The sequence below is a fragment of the Drosophila novamexicana genome, unplaced genomic scaffold (assembly GCF_003285875.2).
Source record: "Drosophila novamexicana strain 15010-1031.04,08,12 unplaced genomic scaffold, DnovRS2.1 tig00000387-arrow-pilon, whole genome shotgun sequence".
In the NCBI taxonomy this organism is placed as follows: Eukaryota; Metazoa; Arthropoda; class Insecta; order Diptera; family Drosophilidae; genus Drosophila; species Drosophila novamexicana.
Window position 1 is genome coordinate 2,124,128 of NW_020824800.1, and position 24,782 is coordinate 2,148,909.

The following is a 24,782-nucleotide window of genomic DNA, read 5'->3' on the forward strand; positions in this document are numbered from 1 at the left end:
GGGTATAAAAACATAGGTGCGTCTGTATTGTTATTAATATCAATTGTATAATACAAAGTCAAATAATTTGTACAGAAAAAGTGAATAAATAAGTACAAATGACGAGTATACCGAGGCGCATATCATTTGAGAGCAACATTAACTGAAAACAATGTTTGATAAAAAGAAGCAGATTAAGTAAGGTTTGCAGAGAGCTAATCAACTTGCTTGGCCTCGTCGCGGTTGCGCTTGAAGGACACGGAGTGTATGAGCAGGGGCGGCAGATTGCCGCGCAGCATTTGCAGGCGCTTGCTCTTGACCTGCTCGGGACGGCGCAGCTCGTCCTTGGACGAGCTGGTGGAGGCGGCCGATGTGGATATGGATGCCAGCGATACGGAGCCGGGCAGCATTTCGGTGCTCTGCGTCAACAGCATGTTGGAGCGCCGGAAGTAGCGTGGCATGGAGTAGTCATCCTGTGAGGCACGCGCCGCATTCGCATTCTGTATGGAGTAAAGGCTTTGCGAGACGCGATACTTTTCGATGGTCGGCGTATCCTCGTAGTTCTTCGGCAGATTGCTGAACGATATGGAGGGCACCTCCGGTGTCATGCTGATTTGGCTGCCCGTGCCCGTAATGGCGAATATGTCCGTCTCGCTGCCGGCGACATTCATGTGCGGCACACTTTTGGCGGAGCGCAGAATCCGTTTGGGATTTGCCGCCAGCCCGGCCACGTTTGGCAGCAGATGCGGATGGCGATCGATTAGACGCGGTCGCAATATCACCTCGTCCAACATATCCTTGTCATCCTCCTTCTCCTCCTCGGCAATGGACTCGAACTTCTTCGGCGTCAGCGTCTGACTGCCCTCCGGCGATGAGTCCGAGGCGGCCAATGTGAAGGTAATGCGCTTCTCGGCAGCTCCGCTTGCCTCCGACTTTGTCGAATCGGTTGCATCCAGCTGCAGACCAGCTGTAAAAAAAAGCAAGTATATTAGTTTACGCAAAATTCTGTAAATTACATTCCAAATATAGCCTAAAGATAAAGACGAACCCATAGATTATAGAGCTAGAGAAATTATTTTTGTCAATAACTTCACAATCTTCTTCTAGTCAGGCCTAGATCAGTTTTACTTGAGGGCAGGAACTATGACATACTTATGCTTATGTAGCCTAGCTCAAAGGATCTTAACCAGATAAGTTGAATTTGTAAAAAGTCGAGTTAAAAGAGGAAAATGAAACTGAATAATACATTTTAACAGAAGGCGCACTGATAATAATTAACATGAAGGCAACGATTATAATTATATTTATTTATTTTTATACAAAAAAGAAACAGAAACAGGAGAAGAAAACAATTCCCATCACATTATCAGCGCACTAATTTTATTGCTGGTTATCAGCGAAGCAAACAAAACAAATAAGAAAAAAAAACTACTCTAGTCGAGAATGACGGCTAGGAGATACCCAGCAATATTTGTTGATTCTATGGCAATGGGAGCAGAAATATATCTATATATACTTATTTTTTAGTTGCAATTTTATTTGCCCTCTCTATGTGTTAATCTGCAGGAAAACGGAGGCACGATCGACTCGCTTCGTCGCCTGATCAAGAATATATATACCATATGAAGTCGGAAAAGACATATATGAAGTCCAAGCTTCGATGGAGGCTTCTTTAGAAGGATTACTGGTCCCCTTAATAAAAGTCGAGCAACTCTTGTCCTTGGTAGGGTTAAAAGGATTAACTTCTCATTAGTATTATTAGCATTATCATTATCATTAGCATTGTCATTATCATTAGTATTATCATTATCATTAGCATTATCATTATAAATATTATAATTATTATTATTATTAGTATTATTATTAATATTATTATCATTATTACCATTATCATTATCACTATCACTATTATTATTGGTATTATTATTATTATTATTAATATTATTATTATTATTATTATTATCATTATTACCATTATCATTATCATCATCATTATTATTATTATTATTTGGTATTATTATTATTATTATTATAAGTTATTATTATTGTTATTATCAAATTCGTTCAAACCCGTTTCGAAATGGGCGCAGGGTAAAAAACTGATTTACGCGCTGCACTTGTATAGACTTGATAGGAACATTCCCGATTACGGTAAAGTTGAACTTATCAGCTGTGGTGAATGTTCGTAAGGTAACTGAAGCAATGCTCTTCAATTTTGATTTCAGCCCTCGTCAATTCATGGTGCAAGTGTTTAGTTTTAAAATTAAATTAATTGATATACACATATAATATAATTTAACACATTGCAAATGGGTCAAATTATATATTTAAATTGTGCAATCAAATTGATTATTCTATATATACGGGAGGCATTCCATCTCTCCGTTTCCTTTGCCGAATATATATTCTTGATCAGGTCCACATCGAGATTGTGTATACTTTCAACAACTGCCCCAACATCGAAGAATATTGTCCTGTTTTCAGCATACAACTTGTGAGCTTTACTTAGGCAGAAGGCTCAACATTTTGGTGGGCAATGTCTTCCTTTTAACACCCTTATAGAGGATATTATAATTATGTCTAGCTCCACAATCCTGTTAAGTTTTATCAGCATTCTACGGATCGAAGGGTTCGCATCGGATAAGTGGGGGCGAGGATTTTGGAAGGAGTTCAAAGAATTATTGCCGATTATCAATGTCATTACTAATAACCAATATTGTTATAGTTGGTTTTCATTATCAATGGTAAATGATGGTGATTTGAAAAATGTAACCAATTAAAATTGGTTCACAACTACTGATTATTTGCTCGATTATCAAAAGGCAAGATAACGGTGAAGTCTAATAAGTATTGGGTTTATTTTTAAGCTTATCTCGCTAAGAAAAACTATTTTAGTAATAAGCAGCTTTTGCATTACATCAAGCCCAATGTGGAAATAACAATCCTAATACCAGAAACAATAATTTTCATAATTCCGAATAATTTTTGCAATATGCGTCAACATTATTGTATATTAACTAAATACGATTATTCAAACCCAGCCATAATAATGAAATCGCAATTTGAATCACAGAAATACATTTTTTCGTCCAGCAATGATTTATGATTTTAACAAAATATAACTAGTTTGCAACAAGCTGGAGTCTGAACAATATCTTCCAAATGTAAGGACATCAAATGAAAATAAACAAATATTATTCTGGCTCCTGACTTGCAGCAGACAGTTCAGCGATTGATGATTGATGACATCCATAACAATGCATTAGTTGCGTTTGAGTAAATGTTTTGGTTTTCATTGCTTTCGTTTTTCATTTTTTCAACATAGATCTAATCAAGTTAAGATTACAAGGTCTAACAAAGTCCATGATTAAATACATAAGACTTACAGGTAGCTAAATGCTAACAATACGATTAAGAATATAACTACTAAACGCTAACTGAAGGTAAATATTATCGTTTCTCACTCATTACTGGTTGATTGGTTGCCTGGTTATCGATGCTTAGGTATAATTAAATATATTAAATGATATTAGGTCACATTTTGTGGTGTAGGTACTAAGTGAAAGTTTTCAATACATATAAGTAAGTATCTTTGGCACTAATACTGCTACCCACAGTTTGGAACTTTTTATGGGCTGTGTTTAACTCAAGTAGAACTTAACCTTCGGCACGCCGCCAGAGACGATGCTACTGCTGCGCGTGCTCTTACCACTCGTTTTGCCACTGGCCCCGCCACTGGCAACAATGTGGGCGTGGCTGTGCCCCTCATTACCTTCCAGGCGCCGCAGCAGGCGCTCCTGTTCGCTGAGACGCGGTGTGGTGGGTGTCTCCTTGTTGGGCGAATGTATGCCCGCCAAGTAGGTCTTCGTGCTGATGCGATTCAGCTTGGTCGGCTGATGGTCCTGAAAGATTTGCGAGTTGGCGAATACCGCCAGTATCTCGGGGCCAAGCATCGGCACATTCGTCTGTGTCACGCGCCGATAATCCTCTTCGTGTATTTTGGCACTGTGCAAAAACGCATTCCAAATTAGAAACAGTTAAATAATACAATTAAACCAATACATATGCAAATGGCAAACATGGCATTTGGCCGAGCGCGGAGCCCTCACCATTTGCCCAGTGTCCGGCAAATCAGATTCGCTGGCAAATGAATCAAAGCGTGCGACTGACCAATTGACAGCCACCAACTAATAAATTAGCAGAAAAAAAAAACTACGCTTGCTCTGGCAATTAGTACCTCATTAGACCCGAGTTGCCGCGTCCCAGCGGCTGATTGCAAATTGGGTGTGGCACGGTCAATAGATGGTTATTGTCCGGGCCCGTGTGCTGTGCGCGGCCAATAATTGTGCCACTCTTCTGGGCCGACAGATACTCCTCATCGTCTTCGGCATTATAGTTGGCTGTGAAGCAATGCAGATTGAAACTGTCAATTAACATTATCCGAAATTAGACTTATTAATAGTTACAGTCTTATAGTTGGCAAATCGAAACTGTTAATTAACATTATCCGAAATTAGCCTTTTTAATGGTTACAACCTTATAGTTGGCAAATAGAAACTGTTATTTAACATTATCCGAAATTAGCCTTATTAACAATTAACATGATGTCTACATTATGTAAGTGTTTGATATCTCTTTAGCCTAATTGATATTTCTTCAGTGCCATACAAGCTGATTTATTTTGCCAATCTATTAAATGATATTTATGTACAACAAATAATTTCAATCGAATCGATTTGCTTGTTTTTTTGTGCACACATTTTAAATGCCAATCACGCCCCGCCCGCCACCTACCGGACACTTCATGCACACTTCGGCAAACACACACACACACACACACGCATATGTACAAGCGTATACTGTCTATGTCTGTCGCATAACTTTACGGCTTAAATACAAAATATACGCACACACGCAAGCAGCTATGTGTATGTATATGTGCATACATATGTACATGGCAACACGTAGGTAAACATGCACCGGCTAGCCCTCAACTCGCCAGCAAAAAGATGAGCCCCCCCCCCCCCCCCCCCCCCCCCCCCCCCTCCTTAAAATGAGAGTGAACAGAAAAGCTAAATGTAAATTGAAACTTACCGATTGATTCATCATAACAAAACCGTTCTTCAAAGCAGTTCCAGTACAAATCTTCCACGCAGCTGAAAGGTGTTTGAGGGTGCGAGGGAAGGGCAAAGAAAATCAAATGTTAGCAGAAAATGTAAAAAAAGAAAAAGCTTGAGATCCGCTTACTTCTGACAACAGCGGCACATTTTCGAAGTGACTGGAACGAACAACTTCAGGCGTAACAGTAACTGAGTTTTATCCCGTTCCCGTTGCGGAATGTTTTCGCTTTGTTTGAGTTATTTCTGCTGCTGCGGCTGATTATGTGTGGCATGAAATAGCAAAGAAAATAACATTTATGTATTGTCGTGGAATGCGTGTGACTCGTCCGAAAGTTGTTTTTGTGGCGCAGCGTGGAGCGTGGAATCAGCTTGACGTTTTATCGGCAACTGAAGTGGTAGTGCCCAAAAGTATCTCGCAGATAGCATAATGGCACCTCGCGCACACTTGTGCACGTTGACAGCGAGAGAGGAAGGGGGGAGAGAGAGAGAGCGCGCGTGCAAGAGAGTGACAGAGAGGGAGAGAGAGAGAGAGGAGTTTTGTAACTGTCGCACCTGTGTGCGTTAATATGGGCTTTGACTTGCTCAACAAAGATCGTGACATACGAAAGCTTTGCTCACAGCTCCAACTCATCCGACATGCACAAATAGACTCCCGCCCGAATCGACATCGAAAGTTTTTAGAGAGAGAGCATTTCGGTCGGTTCGGTCGAATGTGCGCGTTAACGAGTTTGAAAGCACGAGCGAGATCGTAGACTCCACAATGGTAGAGTGCGATTCGAAGCTTACACGCACACGCACACGCAAGCATTCGGGCGGGCGGGTGCTCTTCGTGGCCGAACAAAGGCAATAACAATAATGCGCTCTCTCTCTCTCTCTCCCTCCCTCTCTGTCACCAGCATTTCGCCTGACACCGTGACGCAAAAATGGATATCACAACTAGGAGAGATGACGACTATAAGATACCCTGTATTGTTTTTATATTAAATAACTTTATATTTTTAATAAATAAATAATTGATTGTACGAGGTAGAGGTGAGATTAGCTACGATATTCAGATATGGGCCAAGATTTAACGAAGGCTTTAGTTTTAAAGTATTCGAGGACAAGTATTCATGAACATACGCAATTATATAAACACGGTCGAAATTTCTGTGAATTATGCATGTGGCCCAGCCACAGGTTGGACGGACGTGAATATAATTATAAATGATTGAGGGGATTTGCAAAAATAACGAAACATACTTTTAGGCAGATTTGGGCTTTTGACACAATGTGAATCATTTAATTTACTTCTTATAATTTCCGATATTTCATCGTGGTTTTAGTTTGTCAAATTTAACAGAACAAGACAATTTAACTATTTTCATTATATATCGAGTTTACAAAACATTTTGTGAGCAGAGATATTGTCTTTAGACAGAGACTAGCTTCACGTAATCAAATGGACGAGGGCTTGTTTGTAATTTATTGAATACAATTATTTTCATTTGGAAGCTATAGTAATTATATAGAAGCTATATATATTTATATAGTAGTTATATAGACTCTACAAATGAAAATGAAAAGGATTTAAGGGGTATAATATTTTTGAGCAAATAAATTTAACAGTCAGATGAAAGCTTTAATAGTCTGTCCGTCCGTCCGTCGACCCGTTAGTGCATATGAACATAATCTCGCCATGATCAACGGCTGATCAGTTGATCATGGCGAGATTATGTCGTTTTGAAACGACATATCTCCAGCGGAGGAACCCAGCCGTTGATCATGGCGAGATTATGTCGTTTTAAAACCCCGCAGTTGATCATGGCGAGATTATGTCGTTTTGAAACGACATATCTCCAAGCGGAGGAACCCCGCAGTTGATCATGGCGAGATTATGTCGTTCGCGGAGGAACCCCGCAGTTGATCATGGCGAGATTATGTCGTTTTGAAACGGCATATCTCCAGCGGAGGAACCCCGCAGTTGATCATGGCGAGATTATGTCGTTTTGAAACGACATATCTCCAAGCGGAGGAACCCCGCAGTTGATCATGGCGAGATTATGTCGTTCGCGGAGGAACCCAGCCGTTGATCATGGCGAGATTATGTCGTTTTAAATGGACATATCTCCAAGCGGAGGAACCCCGCAGTTGATCATGGCGAGATTATATCGTTTTGAAACGACATATCTCCAGCGGAGGAACCCCGCAGTTGATCATGGCGAGATTATGTCGTTTTGAAACGACATATCTCCAGCGGAGGAACTCCGCCGTTGATCATGGCGAGATTATGTCGTTCGCGGAGGAACCCCGCAGTTGATCATGGCGAGATTATGTCGTTTTAAAACCCCGCAGTTGATCATGGCGAGATTATGTCGTTTTGAAACGACATATCTCCAGCGGAGGAACCCCGCAGTTGATCATGGCGAGATTATGTCGTTTTGAAACGACATATCTCCAGCGGAGGAACCCAGCCGTTGATCATGGCGAGATTATGTCGTTTTAAAACCCCGCCGTTGATCATGGCGAGATTATGTCGTTTTGAAACAACATATCTCCAAGCGGAGGAACCCCGCAGTTGATCATGGCGAGATTATGTCGTTTTAAAAGGACATATCTCCAAGCGGAGGAACCCCGCAGTTGACCATGGCGAAATTATGTCGTTTTGAAACGACATATCTCCAGCGGAGGAACCCCGCAGTTGATCATGGCGAGATTATGTCGTTCGCGGAGGAACCCCGCAGTTGATCATGGCGAGATTATATCGTTTTGAAACGACATATCTCCAGCGGAGGAACTCCGCCGTTGATCATGGCGAGATTATGTCGTTCGCGGAGGAACCCCGCAGTTGATCATGGCGATATTATGTCGTTTTGAAACGACATATCTCCAGCGGAGGAACCCAGCCGTTGATCATGGCGAGATTATGTCGTTTTAAAACCCCGCAGTTGATCATGGCGAGATTATGTCGTTTTGAAACGACATATCTCCAGCGGAGGAACCCCGCAGTTGATAATGGCGAGATTATGTCGTTCGCGGAGGAACCCAGCCGTGGCGAGATTATGTCGTTCGCGGAGGAACCCTGCAGTTGATCATGGCGAGATTATGTCGTTTTAAAAGGACATATCTCCAAGCGGAGGAACCCCGCAGTTGATCCTGGCGAGATTATGTCGTTTTGAAACGACATATCTCCAGCGGAGGAACCCCGCAGTTGATCATGGCGAGATTATGTCGTTTTAAAAGGACATATCTCCAAGCGGAGGAACCCCGCAGTTGACCATGGCGAAATTATGTCGTTTTGAAACGACATATCTCCAGCGGAGGAACTCCGCCGTTGATCATAATCTCATAACATAATCTCGCCATGATCAACGGCTGGGTTCCTCCGCGAACGACATAATCTCGCCATGATCAACTGCGGGGTTCCTCCGCTGGAGATATGTCGTTTCAAAACGACATAATCTCGCCATGATCAACGGCTGGGTTCCTCCGCGAACGACATAATCTCGCCATGATCAACGGCGGGGTTCCTCCGCTTGGAGATATGTCGTTTCAAAACGACATAATCTCGCCATGATCAACTGCGGGGTTTTAAAACGACATAATCTCGCCATGATCAACTGCGGGGTTTTAAAACGACATAATCTCGCCATGATCAACGGCTGGGTTCCTCCGCTGGAGATATGTCGTTTCAAAACGACATAATCTCGCCATGATCAACTGCGGGGTTCCTCCGCTTGGAGATATGTCGCTTCAAAACGACATAATCTCGCCATGATCAACTGCGGAGTTCCTCCGCTTGGAGATATGTCGTTTCATAACGACATTATCTCGCTATGATCAACTGCGGGGTTTTAAAACGACATAATCTCGCCATGATCAACGGCTGGGTTCCTCCGCTGGAGATATGTCGTTTCAAAAGGACATAATCTCGCCATGATCAACGGCGGGGTTCCTCCGCTTGGAGATATGTCGTTTCAAAACGACATAATCTCGCCATGATCAACTGCGGGGTTCCTCCGCTTGGAGATATGTCGTTTCAAAAGGACATAATCTCGCCATGATCAACGGCGGGGTTCCTCCGCGAACGACATAATATCGCCATGATCAACGGCTGGGTTCCTCCGCTTGGAGATATGTCGTTTCAAAACGACATAATCTCGCCATGATCAACTGCGGGGTTCCTCCGCTTGGAGATATGTCCATTTAAAACGACATAATCTCGCCATGATCAACTGCGGAGTTCCTCCGCTTGGAGATATGTCGTTTCAAAATGACATAATCTCGCCATGATCAACTGCGGGGTTCCTCCGCGAACGACATAATCTCGCCATGATCAACGGCTGGGTTCCTCCGCGAACGACATAATCTCGCCATGATCAACTGCGGGGTTCCTCCGCTGGAGATATGTCGTTTCAAAACGACATAATCTCGCCATGATCAACGGCTGGGTTCCTCCGCGAACGACATAATCTCGCCATGATCAACGGCGGGGTTCCTCCGCTTGGAGATATGTCGTTTCAAAACGACATAATCTCGCCATGATCAACTGCGGGGTTTTAAAACGACATAATCTCGCCATGATCAACTGCGGGGTTTTAAAACGACATAATCTCGCCATGATCAACGGCTGGGTTCCTCCGCTGGAGATATGTCGTTTCAAAACGACATAATCTCGCCATGATCAACTGCGGGGTTCCTCCGCTTGGAGATATGTCGCTTCAAAACGACATAATCTCGCCATGATCAACTGCGGAGTTCCTCCGCTTGGAGATATGTCGTTTCATAACGACATTATCTCGCTATGATCAACTGCGGGGTTTTAAAACGACATAATCTCGCCATGATCAACGGCTGGGTTCCTCCGCTGGAGATATGTCGTTTCAAAACGACATAATCTCGCCATGATCAACTGCGGGGTTCCTCCGCTTGGAGATATGTCGTTTCAAAACGACATAATCTCGCTATGATCAACTGCGGGGTTTTAAAACGACATAATCTCGCCATGATCAACGGCTGGGTTCCTCCGCTGGAGATATGTCGTTTCAAAACGACATAATCTCGCCATGATCAACTGCGGGGTTCCTCCGCTTGGAGATATGTCGCTTCAAAACGACATAATCTCGCCATGATCAACTGCGGAGTTCCTCCGCTTGGAGATATGTCGTTTCATAACGACATTATCTCGCTATGATCAACTGCGGGGTTTTAAAACGACATAATCTCGCCATGATCAACGGCTGGGTTCCTCCGCTGGAGATATGTCGTTTCAAAACGACATAATCTCGCCAGGATCAACTGCGGGGTTCCTCCGCTTGGAGATATGTCGTTTCAAAACGACATAATCTCGCCATGATCAACTGCGGGGTTCCTCCGCTTGGAGATATGTCCTTTTAAAACGACATAATCTCGCCATGATCAACTGCGGAGTTCCTCCGCTTGGAGATATGTCGTTTCAAAAGGACATAATCTCGCCATGATCAACGGCGGGGTTCCTCCGCTTGGAGATATGTCGTTTCAAAACGACATAATCTCGCCATGATCAACTGCGGGGTTCCTCCGCTTGGAGATATGTCGTTTCAAAAGGACATAATCTCGCCAGGATCAACTGCGGGGTTCCTCCGCTTGGAGATATGTCGTTTCAAAACGACATAATCTCGCCATGATCAACTGCGGGGTTCCTCCGCTTGGAGATATGTCGTTTCAAAAGGACATAATCTCGCCATGATCAACGGCGGGGTTCCTCCGCGAACGACATAATATCGCCATGATCAACGGCTGGGTTCCTCCGCTTGGAGATATGTCGTTTCAAAACGACATAATCTCGCCATGATCAACTGCGGGGTTCCTCCGCTTGGAGATATGTCCATTTAAAACGACATAATCTCGCCATGATCAACTGCGGAGTTCCTCCGCTTGGAGATATGTCGTTTCAAAATGACATAATCTCGCCATGATCAACTGCGGGGTTCCTCCGCGAACGACATAATCTCGCCATGATCAACGGCTGGGTTCCTCCGCGAACGACATAATCTCGCCATGATCAACTGCGGGGTTCCTCCGCTGGAGATATGTCGTTTCAAAACGACATAATCTCGCCATGATCAACGGCTGGGTTCCTCCGCGAACGACATAATCTCGCCATGATCAACGGCGGGGTTCCTCCGCTTGGAGATATGTCGTTTCAAAACGACATAATCTCGCCATGATCAACTGCGGGGTTTTAAAACGACATAATCTCGCCATGATCAACGGCTGGGTTCCTCCGCTGGAGATATGTCGTTTCAAAACGACATAATCTCGCCATGATCAACTGCGGGGTTCCTCCGCTTGGAGATATGTCGCTTCAAAACGACATAATCTCGCCATGATCAACTGCGGAGTTCCTCCGCTTGGAGATATGTCGTTTCATAACGACATTATCTCGCTATGATCAACTGCGGGGTTTTAAAACGACATAATCTCGCCATGATCAACGGCTGGGTTCCTCCGCTGGAGATATGTCGTTTCAAAACGACATAATCTCGCCATGATCAACTGCGGGGTTCCTCCGCGAACGACATAATCTCGCCATGATCAACGGCGGAGTTCCTCCGCTGGAGATATGTCGTTTCAAAACGACATAATCTCGCCATGATCAACTGCGGAGTTCCTCCGCTTGGAGATATGTCGTTTCAAAACGACATAATCTCGCCATGATCAACGGCGGAGTTCCTCCGCTGGAGATATGTCGTTTCAAAACGACATAATCTCGCCATGATCAACTGCGGGGTTCCTCCGCGAACGACATAATCTCGCCATGATCAACGGCGGAGTTCCTCCGCTGGAGATATGTCGTTTCAAAACGACATAATCTCGCCATGATCAACGGCGGAGTTCCTCCGCTGGAGATATGTCGTTTCAAAACGACATAATCTCGCCATGATCAACTGCGGGGTTTTAAAACGACATAATCTCGCCATGATCAACGGCTGGGTTCCTCCGCTGGAGATATGTCGTTTCAAAACGACATAATCTCGCCATGATCAACGGCGGAGTTCCTCCGCTGGAGATATGTCGTTTCAAAACGACATAATCTCGCCATGATCAACTGCGGGGTTCCTCCGCGAACGACATAATCTCGCCATGATCAACGGCTGGGTTCCTCCGCTGGAGATATGTCGTTTCAAAACGACATAATCTCGCCATGATCAACTGCGGGGTTCCTCCGCGACCGACATAATCTCGCCATGATCAACGGCGGAGTTCCTCCGCTGGAGATATGTCGTTTCAAAACGACATAATCTCGCCATGATCAACGGCGGAGTTCCTCCGCTGGAGATATGTCGTTTCAAAACGACATAATCTCGCCATGATCAACTGCGGGGTTCCTCCGCGAACGACATAATCTCGCCATGATCAACGGCTGGGTTCCTCCGCTGGAGATATGTCGTTTCAAAACGACATAATCTCGCCATGATCAACTGCGGGCTTCCTCCGCTTGGAGATATGTCGTTTCAAAACGACATAATCTCGCCATGATCAACTGCGGGGTTTTAAAACGACATAATCTCGCCATGATCAACGCGGGGTTCCTCCGCGCGGAGATATGTCCTTTTAAAACGACATAATCTCGCCATGATCAACGGCGGAGTTCCTCCGCTTGGAGATATGTCCATTTAAAACGACATAATCTCGCCATGATCAACGGCTGGGTTCCTCCGCTGGAAATATGTCCTTTTAAAACGACATAATCTCGCCATGATCAACTGCGGGGTTTTAAAACGACATAATCTCGCCATGATCAACTGCGGGGTTCCTCCGCGCGGAGATATGTCCATTTAAAACGACATAATCTCGCCATGATCAACTGCGGGGTTCCTCCGCGCGGAGATATGTCCATTTAAAACGACATAATCTCGCCATGATCAACGGCTGGGTTCCTCCGCTGGAGATATGTCCTTTTAAAACGACATAATCTCGCCATGATCAACTGCGGGGTTTTAAAACGACATAATCTCGCCATGATCAACTGCGGGGTTCCTCCGCGAACGACATAATCTCGCCATGATCAACTGCGGGGTTCCTCCGCTGGAGATATGTCGTTTCAAAACGACATAATTTCGCCATGGTCAACTGCGGGGTTCCTCCGCTTGGAGATATGTCCTTTTAAAACGACATAATCTCGCCATGATCAACTGCGGGGTTCCTCCGCTTGGAGATATGTCCTTTTAAAACGACATAATCTCGCCATGATCAACTGCGGGGTTCCTCCGCTTGGAGATATGTCCTTTTAAAACGACATAATCTCGCCATGATCAACTGCGGGGTTTTAAAACGACATAATCTCGCCATGATCAACTGCGGGGTTCCTCCGCTGGAGATATGTCGTTTCAAAACGACATAATCTCGCCATGATCAACTGCGGGGTTCCTCCGATGGAGATATGTCGTTTCAAAACGACATAATCTCGCCAGGATCAACTGCGGGGTTCCTCCGCTTGGAGATATGTCCTTTTAAAACGACATAATCTCGCCATGATCAACTGCGGGGTTTTAAAACGACATAATCTCGCCATGATCAACGGCTGGGTTCCTCCGCTGGAGATATGTCGTTTCAAAACGATATAATCTCGCCATGATCAACTGCGGGGTTCCTCCGCTTGGAGATATGTCCTTTTAAAACGACATAATCTCGCCATGATCAACTGCGGGGTTTTAAAACGACATAATCTCGCCATGATCAACGGCTGGGTTCCTCCGCTGGAGATATGTCGTTTCAAAACGATATAATCTCGCCATGATCAACTGCGGGGTTCCTCCGCGAACGACATAATCTCGCCACGGCTGGGTTCCTCCGCGAACGACATAATCTCGCCATGATCAACTGCGGGGTTCCTCCGCTGGAGATATGTCGTTTCAAAACGACATAATTTCGCCATGGTCAACTGCGGGGTTCCTCCGCTTGGAGATATGTCCTTTTAAAACGACATAATCTCGCCATGATCAACTGCGGGGTTTTAAAACGACATAATCTCGCCATGATCAACGGCTGGGTTCCTCCGCTGGAGATATGTCGTTTCAAAACGATATAATCTCGCCATGATCAACTGCGGGGTTCCTCCGCTTGGAGATATGTCCTTTTAAAACGACATAATCTCGCCATGATCAACTGCGGGGTTTTAAAACGACATAATCTCGCCATGATCAACGGCTGGGTTCCTCCGCTGGAGATATGTCGTTTCAAAACGACATAATTTCGCCATGGTCAACTGCGGGGTTCCTCCGCTTGGAGATATGTCCTTTTAAAACGACATAATCTCGCCATGATCAACTGCGGGGTTCCTCCGCTGGAGATATGTCGTTTCAAAACGACATAATCTCGCCAGGATCAACTGCGGGGTTCCTCTGCTTGGAGATATGTCCTTTTAAAACGACATAATCTCGCCATGATCAACTGCGGGGTTCCTCCGCTGGAGATATGTCCTTTTAAAACGACATAATCTCGCCATGATCAACTGCGGGGTTCCTCCGCGAACGACATAATCTCGCCATTATCAACTGCGGGGTTCCTCCGCTGGAGATATGTCGTTTCAAAACGACATAATCTCGCCATGATCAACGGCAGGGTTATGTCGACATATCTCCGCCGCTCTAAAATCGACATATCTCTGTGCGTAGGAAGCCCGCCGTTGATCATGGCGAGATTTTGTCGTTTTGAAGGTTCAGAGATCCGCGTTCATATGCACTTATGGGCAGACGGACGGGACGGACGGACAGACTATTAAAGCTTTCATCTGACTGTTAAATACATTTGCACAAGAATATTATAGCCTTTAAATGCATTTAATTTTCATTTGTAGAGTCTATATATAACTAATGACCGGGATATTCGGGCGGAAATAACGTGTGTAGTAAACAAAATAAAAAACCCTACGCTTAACTAGAAAAAAAAACCCACACATATTGCAATAATATGACAATTAGAAAAGTTGGCGAGATATTGGTGCTTTTAAAATTTGCTCAAGAAATCTGGAAAAAAGCCCAAAAGTCTTGGCTATGACGTGATTAAGGCAACTATATAAAGTCACATCTGGAAGAAAGGAGACTTAACGTGAAATATGTAGATGCTGCTACCGCAGGATAATTGAAAACCTAAACAGAGTTAATTGGCAGCTTAACATTAAGAATTATCTTGTGGCTAGATATGCATGTGGGTACCTTATAAGTTTGGCTAGGTTTCATCTGAGAGTCCGGCTGAGTGCTTTTTCAGACTTTCCTGTGATAAATATTAACTGAAAGACTCAAGTACATGAAGCTGAAATCGTCAAATATAAAAACAAAACAATTTGATGCGAAATGATAAGCAAACGGGTTTTTTTCTCCATTTACCGCACTTTTCCTGTCTTCCCAATTGCAAACGAGTTGCTGTTCAAAGCGCGGAGCGTAAGGGCCGAGGTTCATTAACAGACATTAACAACTCGGCAGAGAGTATTTACAAAACCGAATCCATTTCACAAGCTAACTAATTGGAAGATGTTGACTCGAGAAGCGAGAGCCAGATTGAATGCCGCTCCAAAAATATTAAAGCTCATTTAAATCGAAACTGAATTGAACCTGCGTTAAATGTGCAACAATTGGATGGCAAATAAAATTGGATGCCCAGCTAGGAAATACCCTGCAGCACGCTCTAAGCTGCGCTATAATCTGACTTAATATTAATAGAGCCACAACAGATATGAACATGAAAATATTAAAAATATTTAGTTAAAAATAATTGTGATTTAAGCTTTAGTTATTTATTTTTGAAATCCACATTTACCATCTTGGGCTCTGCATACTCTAAAGGTGAGTTTCAAACCGATCGAATGGTAAACAAAAACGAATGGAATTCATTAAGTTTCTATGTAGAAATTTGAAAATAAGTTTGAAGCAAATCGGATAAAGTTAAGGACTTTTTCCAGAAAATCTTTGAATTGTATTTTCCACCGAAGGAAAATACACTGCAATAAGAGTGAAACAAGTCTCAAAAATAAATTTTCAATAAAAATACACCAGGAATGAACTTTTTCAAAAAGTGTGAAACAGCTCTCAAAAAAAATCTAAAGTCAGAGAGTCTATATAATCAAGGGAACTTAATTTTTCTGACATAATTTTTCTGAAACATCATAAACAAGGTACTTGGCAGTCGGTGCCACCCGACAGATCCGACTTTTTTCACACAGGGTATACAGATGAGAACTTTATATAAGGAAGTCGTAAGTCAAAACAATGCAAACTTTCAACCTCGATATCAAGCACAGGCAAATTGCATTGCCGCCGCGATGCAAAACATTTCAAGCTAATTTCGAAAATAACATTCGCACTAGCCAAAGGCGAAAGTTGGAAATATAAACAAGTAGGATCAATGCAGACTGGGACTTTCAAAATGTGGCTGGGATTTGTTTGCTTGATCCAAATCCAGACGGGAAAATTTTATTAAGTTTCAACTCAGAAAAAATTAATCACAAGAACTGCATTAAATAATCAGAACTGAAGCTAAGTTCAGGTGAAGTTAAGCACTTGTCAGGATTTCTAATGTTTCTTGTAATAAAGATAAATAAATTCGACTGTTCAAATTTCTATTCTATTCATATTTGAGTATACTCATTTCACTTTTAGCTCATAGAATCAAATATATATCATGCATCAATTAAAAATGGGTATACTTGATCTAATAAATTGATCTAATAATAATTGAGATTTACAATTTTCATTATACGAACGGAGACTTCTACGATAAAGTATATAGATTCTCGACTGTATAAATCGTGCAAAATAATATCATTTTTAAGGATTTCTTACTCGTAATTCTATCTTCATATATCGGCAAGGCCCTGCTTCTTTTTATGCATCCTCTCATCGTTATTAAGGTTATTCTCAAAAGCATTTTTGGCAAGGCACAATCGCTACTTATTACAGGGTATCTTCTAGTCGACACGCCAGCACGCCTGTTTTATATGAATTTACAGGTTATATATATATGTGTCTGTGTGTGTGCATATTTATTAAGCTGTATGCCAACCAATTAAGCACTAAAAACGTGAATGAGAAATAATCTTAGTTCCCTCACTGGAAAATTACCCACAATAATCGTTGTTGCTGTCAAAAAAAAAAAATACAAAATAAAAAAAAAAAGCGTAGAGCAACATGATACAAAAGCGCATATATATGTATATATTTATAAATAAACATTTACAGGTGTCTTCTCTGCCTTTCATTGTTTCATTAGATCAACATGCTACACTTTATGAAATTAAATAAAAATGAAAAAAAATAGCAGACAAAGGAGAGTTGATGTAATTCTCATTCGTAATAGGCTTAGTTCTGTTCGTAAAATATTACTTTAATTGACAAATAAAAACATAGAAACAAATAACTATTATTAAGGGCAATTAATTAGTATTTTAGAAATAAGTCTGCTTAAAATGAATATGAATTAATATTTGTGCGAATTAAACGAGTACAGACCGTTAATTATTAATTAAAATTCACGAAATTCTATTTCATTTTTTATCATTATTCATTATTCATTACTCATTACTCATTACTCATTATTCATTAGTCATTACTCATTACTCATTATTCGTAATATAGTTTATATTCATATTTACCAATCGCATTAGAAGCTTATCATTTTCATCGATATCTGCTCAAATTTCTATAAAATCGAGACACGTTTTTTGTTTTTTGTAAATTGTGAGCTTAAGATACACCAAAAGTGATAAAGCTTCTGGTATAAGTAGTATACATCGATTGGAACGATACGCCAATCAAGTCGATACATTAATGCTCAAAGTAGCAACAAAGCAATGCCTCGATCAACAAAGCACGACATGAAAATATTTGTGCGCCTCATTACAGTCAACGTTCTAATTGGTAATATCAATAGAGATGCGAAGCGCGTTTATCAAAAACTGTACAAATCGCCGAATACTAATTATTCTGCAATTTTGTCGCAGCAAATGCAACAATGAGTGAAAGCAGCAGACACAAGGCAAGAGACTTTGCCTTGAAATACTCTAAAAGATTTATAGACGTACGTCAAAGCACTTGACAAATTGTTTGCGACTCGCAGCAAGTGCCACAAAAAGCTCTAGGTTGGAGCTGTTGATTCAAAGTTGCGCGAGCGAAACTCGCTTGCACTCGCACTCGAACGCATGTTCGTTCGAACGCTTGCACTTGTTTTGAAACTGTCATAGCCAAAATCGGGGCCAGTGCATGCTGTTCAGGTTTTAGTTGTAGTCGATATATCAGCCATGAACGTGGCACGTGCAAACGGTTATTGACACCGCCTGATTGACCTGAATGCTTCAATAAACATTCTGAAGGTAGTTTAAGCGATCGAAGAAACTTGCAAATAACAAAATTGGTTAAGAATTGAACTAGTAGACTCGCGGAGTTGTTTCACATTAAAGTTTCTTACAACTTATAATTCATTAGACAATGCTAATGATGCACATTAGAGAACTTTGGGCAAATTCAAAGGCCAATTCAACAGTAAATGTTGTTGAAACATTTTTGAGTTGTGGCTTAAACTTTCTGTAGAATCAAAGCTTACTCTGTGGAAAATACAATTCAAGAAGTTTTCGTTTAAAGTTTTGAGTTGTGAACAATGAATACGTGAATAACTTAATGAATATGTGTTTCGACGAGTTGAAAAACTTCTATCCTCAACTTAATCTTAAATTTGTGAAAGTTAATTTGAGACGTGTTTCGCACTTTTGATTAATTTTTTAGTTAATTTTATCAATTCTGAGCTGATGCTAAGAGAAGGTGCAGGGCATCCCCCAGTCGAGCACTCCCGCCTGCAACACTCTTTATGTGTGGGTTGATGCATTTCTAAGTCGGTTAGCAATATTTATAGGTAATATTAGGAACTTGATGAGTGGCAATTTTCGACCCATGTCTATATAGGATTGAATCGAACCTTTCTCTGCAAACACCAAGTGTAAAGGAAAGGAAGAAGATTTAAGATACATATATATTTTTTAATTTTAATATATTTTATCTCGAACACAAAAATTATTCATACAAGAAGTTAGTTTTCGACCGATCGTTCCAATAACAGCTTTATGTTTATAGTAGTCAAATGTTGAAAAGATTTGGAACATATAGTATTTGCTTGATGGGGTCGCAGTTGGGGTCGCCTTCAATGCATTACACATGGCATGACACAATTATTATACCTTCAGAAAGGGTATGCAAATGTTAGTTACCCTTAGCTTAACTTTAGCTCAGCTAAAGTAAAACTGTTTGACTTGACATTATTGGAAAACACCTGTGACTTTTCTTGGCCATAGTTAGGCGTGAGACAATAGATATGAGCAGCACCTGAAACGTGGTCAGCACTCGCAAATTATATTCTACCGTAAGTAAAACACGTAAGTTCCCTAGATGTCAGTTCCCAAGACATTTAATGGCTTTCTTGCTTAGATTCTATTGTGCCTGAACCTCGCCTCGAGTATATATTCCGAGTATTTTTAATTTAATTATTTGATTTCAGTTCCAGCTTATTGTCTTCAAATCAATTACGAATACATGCATATGTATGCGAATGATTCATGCAAAAAAAGTACATAACTGAATGATTCAATTCGATTTACATTGGATTTACTTCCTTAAGTGAATGCGCGTTGCCTGCTTCAAATGATTTATTTAAAGCAACATGTTTTTAAAGTGATTAAACTCTTTTATCAGTGTGACTAGCTGCAATGATCCTAGGCTGGTTGATTGCCGTCGAGTGTCTGAATATAAGTAGTATATAAGAAGTCGGTCTGAAGGGTAACTCACCAGACATTGAGCGATTGGCTCAAACCTTATCAACCGACATGGTGGGGCTATAATTGTTGTTTTCAATAGCCGACGCTAACAAATTTTATCAAAAAACTATATATATAATGTTTTTATCAATATATACATACATGTATATAGTTGCATTATGGGTATGTATGCTATGCCAATTACTTGACCAATTACTCAATTCTTTCCGGACAAACTCTTTGCTCGCAGAGCTAACGCCTCTAAAAATAGATACATTTGTTTGTTTGTCTATTCGCGTGTTGTTAGCAACTTTTTATTGCCAAGACACATGACAGCACAGGCAGAGCATAAACTCGCAGATATCAGATTTAAATTCACATTTGATTTGAAATTATAATTGTGAATTGTTCACATGCAGGCATTTGTAATACATTTTCCTCACATTACTCATATACTCATAAGTGATTCGCAGAATCGCAGAGAGACGCACAAAATGGCCCGAAACCGGAACAAAAGCTCGAGAAGAATCGCCGCAAAACAAAGCGAATCAGCGCATGCGCGCGTTACGTCCGTCTCAACAAGACAAAAAGTCAATCTGTTGAAAATTAACAAATGCGTCTCTTTAAGCTGGCAAGCGGCATGCCTCAGGGTCAACAACGTATGTACATATATGTATCTTATAAGTTGTAGATATTGGTTCTTGTTTTCAATAACAGTTTAATATTTTTCGTCGCATTTATGAGCTACACAAAACACACACTTGAACGCTTTTAGCTTTCGCCATACGCATTTTTTTTGTTTTGTTTTGTTTTGCTTATTGCTTTTATTACCGTTGCATTCACTTCGGCAGTGCACTCCAAGAACAACTACAATGAAACAACACAACGAAACAATAAGAACTGCAGTAACGCGAAAAGCTCCGCGCACGTTTGTCAGCTTCAACTTTCGTCGGTTAACTGAACGCGATACAACGACGCCAGAAACAACTTTATCATCAATGATTCGACTCAGGTTTGATCAAGCCAGTAATGGTATACGTATATGCATGTGTATGTATATAAGCTCATATCGCGCACATGATAAAAGAGTGCTCATTTTTATGTAACCATTGAAATAATCAACTTTAAAATTATTTGTATACAATTATTATTACACATATGTATATTGCAAAAATATAATCTTTTTGTAATTTTCATTGGATGCCTAAATTCAATGTTCGTTAGTTAGTGTTGGTGTCTGTCTATTCAATAACAGAAGTCCAATGCTTAACAGACATATTCAAATAACCGCGATTTAAAATGTTATATCCATGCTAATCTGTGCACTGCAAAAAATTCATGGTGAATTGAAGCAATGGTTTTCAATAACTTGATATACAAACTATGGCCTGACTATGTTATTAATAATAATTGATTATTTTCTTTTGACTACTTAATATGGGCACAGATTGAACTTAAATGATTAATACTCTAATCTCGAATCCAGTTTGTATACTCTCATCATATTTAATATCATTGAATTTTCGAAAGAGTATCGATAATGATTATCAATAAGGAGTGGACTTGCGACAGATGACTGCGAAATACTTGTTTTGATTAGATAGGAATAAATCTAAAGCTTATGAAGAACGCCAACTTGCTAAATACCGTTTGCCCAGTCAGATTGTGACGTTATTACATGTTTCAAAATTAATTTTAACATCGTTGGTGAAAAATGGTAACTTAAAACAGACATGTATTTATCGATAAGTATTGAACGAAAATATCGAGTTCATAACAGCACCATGCGAGCATAACAGTGTTAAATTGAGCATCGAACGTCTCACGCAAATCGAGAGAAATAACATTGAGACGAGAGAAGAAACAAGCAAAAAAAACACATCACTACGGTCGACCTATTTTCAGGTGGTAGCAGAAAAAAAGCAATATTTTGCGGAAAACGAACGATTGTCCTACGGCAAATACGCACATACACATTGTTAAACTGCATCAGAATTTCGATTACATGATAAGCAAATGTGCACAAAATGAAAGTAACAATCAAGTCATGGACGGGAGTTGCATCTTGGCGTTGGATAGCAAATGATGAGAATTGTGGCATTTGTCGCATGTCCTTTGAGAGCACCTGCCCCGAGTGTGCGCTACCCGGTGACGACTGCCCCCTAGTGTGGGGTGTATGCTCCCATTGCTTTCACATGCATTGCATTGTCAAGTGGCTAAACTTGCAACAATTAAACAAACAGTGCCCAATGTGCCGCCAAAGTTGGAAATTCAATATACACTAAAGGTTACGGAAATACGAAAAGCAACAACAACAACAACAAATACAACGATATTAAGAATTAGACCTAATTTACGGGCAAGCAGAAATCAACAACTATAACCATCAATAACATTTTTTAACTATACAAATTGCAAATCGCATCAAAATTTCCAAAATGATGGGCAACAGTGAACAGCAACAACAACGCCAGCTGCAACAGCAATACACATTAACTACTGGTCTACCGCCACTGCCAAAAAGTCTGAGCGCCGCTGCCGCTGGCACTTCTATGGGACCGGAGCTGGCGAGTGGCAGCGCGCTTGGTCAAGGCCAGGCGCAGGTGCGCTCTCACACATCCTCACCGCAGCAACTGCAACCGAACACGTCCGTTGCCGCAGTGACCGCTGCGACGGGCGATCTGTACCTGGGGCCATCGACCTCCTCGGCTGCAGCGGCAGCAACGCGCAATCGCAACTACAACGGTCATGGACGACATGGCAGCTTGTCATCCACACAGGAGTCGCTAAGTGATCGTGAGAGTGTGCATAGTCGGGCCTCGTCTACGCACAGCGCGGGCGGAGGCGCAGCCCAGCACCATCAGCCGGCCGCGAATGGCAGCAATAATGCGTCGAGCACCATCGACAACCAGCTGGCCATACTGCGCCGCGAAATGTACGGCTTGCGGCAGCTGGACTTGTCGCTGCTGTCCCAACTGTGGGCGCTGAATGAGTCCATTCAGGGCTTTCGGGTGTTTCTGCAGGAGCAGGAGGCCCTTTCGCCACCGTCTCGTTCGCGCACGCCATCCGACGCCAACTCACTGTCATCCGATGAGGATGATGGTTCCTATGCGCCAGTTGCAGCACCGAAGCGAAACCCACAGCCGTCGGCAACCATTGCCGCACTCTCTTCACCAGCAGCGACTAGTAATTTGCCCACGAAGTTGGCCACAGGTTCAACCACATCGCATGCATCGACCAGTTCGACATCTGGAGCATCTGGCTCGTCTTCGGCAGCGTCCTCTATGGGCAAGCACCATCATCACCAGCAGCAGCAGATTCCGCATTATCATCGCTCAGCAGCTCCACCAGCGCCGCCGGCCCAGCACAAGGCGCATCCGCAGTTGCCGCGCATACTGCAGCAACGCATGCGGCACGCGCCGCCTCCGCCACCGCCAACGCGACCCAAGGGTGGCGGCGCGAGTAGTAGCAGCAGCAACCATAGTATTAGCAGTGTCACGCAGCAGCAGCAGCAACAGCAGCTGCTACATCAAAACCTACAGCATCAGAGGCCCCTATGACAAAACCCATTCTTGGACTAAGTATGCTAAACGCGTATTTGGTTCGAGAAGGCACTATCGAAAATAGATACTACCATAGCATTTCTGAAAAGTCAATTGCACATTTATCCAGGAGTCAATTAGCAAGCAACACCTAAGGCCAGCTGAGGGCGACTTGTGATCTTTACGGATGGCTTGCTCGACACAAACATCCAAGCTCCATTTCGTTCTGGATTTTATAAAATCGATGTTGGGCAAACGTCAAGCAACTTTGAATGGTTAAACTTTTGAATAGGAAATTGTATTCAATAATAATCTTCAAATAGTCTGGGATAAAATCCTTTGATAAGAACTACATAAATTGCATATTTATACATATTTATAATCTATTTGTATATTACCCGTAAACATACAACATAATTGCTGCTTTGAAATAGAAACTGCATCGAACAGATGATACGAAATCATGCTTGTGGCAGAAGTCTTCGATCTAAAATATCTACATAACATTTGCAATGATAGCGAACATAACAATTTATTAAATTAACTATTGTGCTAATTGGACATATTATTAAATGAAAAAAAAAAAAAAAAAAAACAAAACTGTATAACAAAGCATACTCACTCATTAGAATTAACCAAATCCTTGCTCGCGGTCTAGCACATTAAATCTATCCATTTTAATGTATACTTTTTTCTTTGTTATTTTCCAGTGTTAAATGCAACGATTCTTAATTTGTTATTGACAACAATTGTGTCAAGCTTCACATAGATACACTCGCTCGCCCAAGTCGTGATTGTAAATCACACTCAGATTTGACAAAACACTCACCTTCCATCAAACCAATTGGTACACACACATAATCATCCTCAATTCTTACCGTTCGTCTGACTGTGCTCCTTGCCAGCTTTAAGGTATAGATCAAATTAGAGCCAGCTGATCTTAGTCCACACGCTTATCACATAGGTGCTTCTATGAATAAACATTAAATATAAACTATATACCATACTGGGAAAACGATCGATAAGCTATCAAAGCAAATTGTTTGTAAACAGAAAAAGAACATTACATTTCTCATGAAACAAAACTTTTCCCAGCTATATATTCGACTTTTCAGACTTTTGCGTTGTTTAATGGCCAGTTGATAAGCAAAATAATGTATATATATATATATATTAATAAAACCTTAAAACAGGCGACAGTTCAACAAAAGAGAATGATCAAAATGTGTCAGAGAAATGTCTGTAGAGCAGACAATATATAGGAATACTTTAAAAGCCTAAGATTGAATTATTAATTTATAGCGCTTATATTTTAATTTTACTTCCTGTTCACACGTTTCATAACTTGCACTTTAATTAATAATTATATAAATGAATTAGAGC

At 41.6% G+C, this 24,782-nt stretch overlaps 3 protein-coding genes across 3 annotated transcripts; 2 read left to right on the forward strand and 1 right to left on the reverse strand.

Annotated features, from left to right (window-relative positions):
- Positions 1 to 107: 107 nt before the first annotated feature.
- Positions 108 to 5,472, reverse strand: LOC115760124. Its single transcript, XM_030701322.1, has 5 exons — positions 5,227 to 5,472; positions 5,074 to 5,135; positions 4,217 to 4,379; positions 3,752 to 3,984; positions 108 to 946 (listed from the first exon to the last, which is right to left on the reverse strand). The coding sequence occupies exons 1-5, from the start codon at positions 5,244 to 5,246 to the stop codon at positions 195 to 197; spliced, it is 1,230 nt and encodes a 409-aa protein (XP_030557182.1). The 5' UTR covers positions 5,247 to 5,472; the 3' UTR covers positions 108 to 194.
- Positions 5,473 to 21,689: 16,217 nt separating this feature from the next.
- On the forward strand, positions 21,690 to 22,156 carry LOC115760059 (anaphase-promoting complex subunit 11). Its single transcript, XM_030701238.1, has one exon. The coding sequence runs from the start codon at positions 21,885 to 21,887 to the stop codon at positions 22,140 to 22,142; it is 258 nt and encodes an 85-aa protein (XP_030557098.1). The 5' UTR covers positions 21,690 to 21,884; the 3' UTR covers positions 22,143 to 22,156.
- A 120-nt stretch (positions 22,157 to 22,276) lies between these two features.
- On the forward strand, positions 22,277 to 24,084 carry LOC115760058 (polyglutamine-repeat protein pqn-41). The gene has a single exon (XM_030701237.1). It carries the CDS (start codon positions 22,296 to 22,298, stop codon positions 23,415 to 23,417), a length of 1,122 nt encoding a protein of 373 aa, XP_030557097.1. The 5' UTR covers positions 22,277 to 22,295; the 3' UTR covers positions 23,418 to 24,084.
- Positions 24,085 to 24,782: the final 698 nt, after the last annotated feature.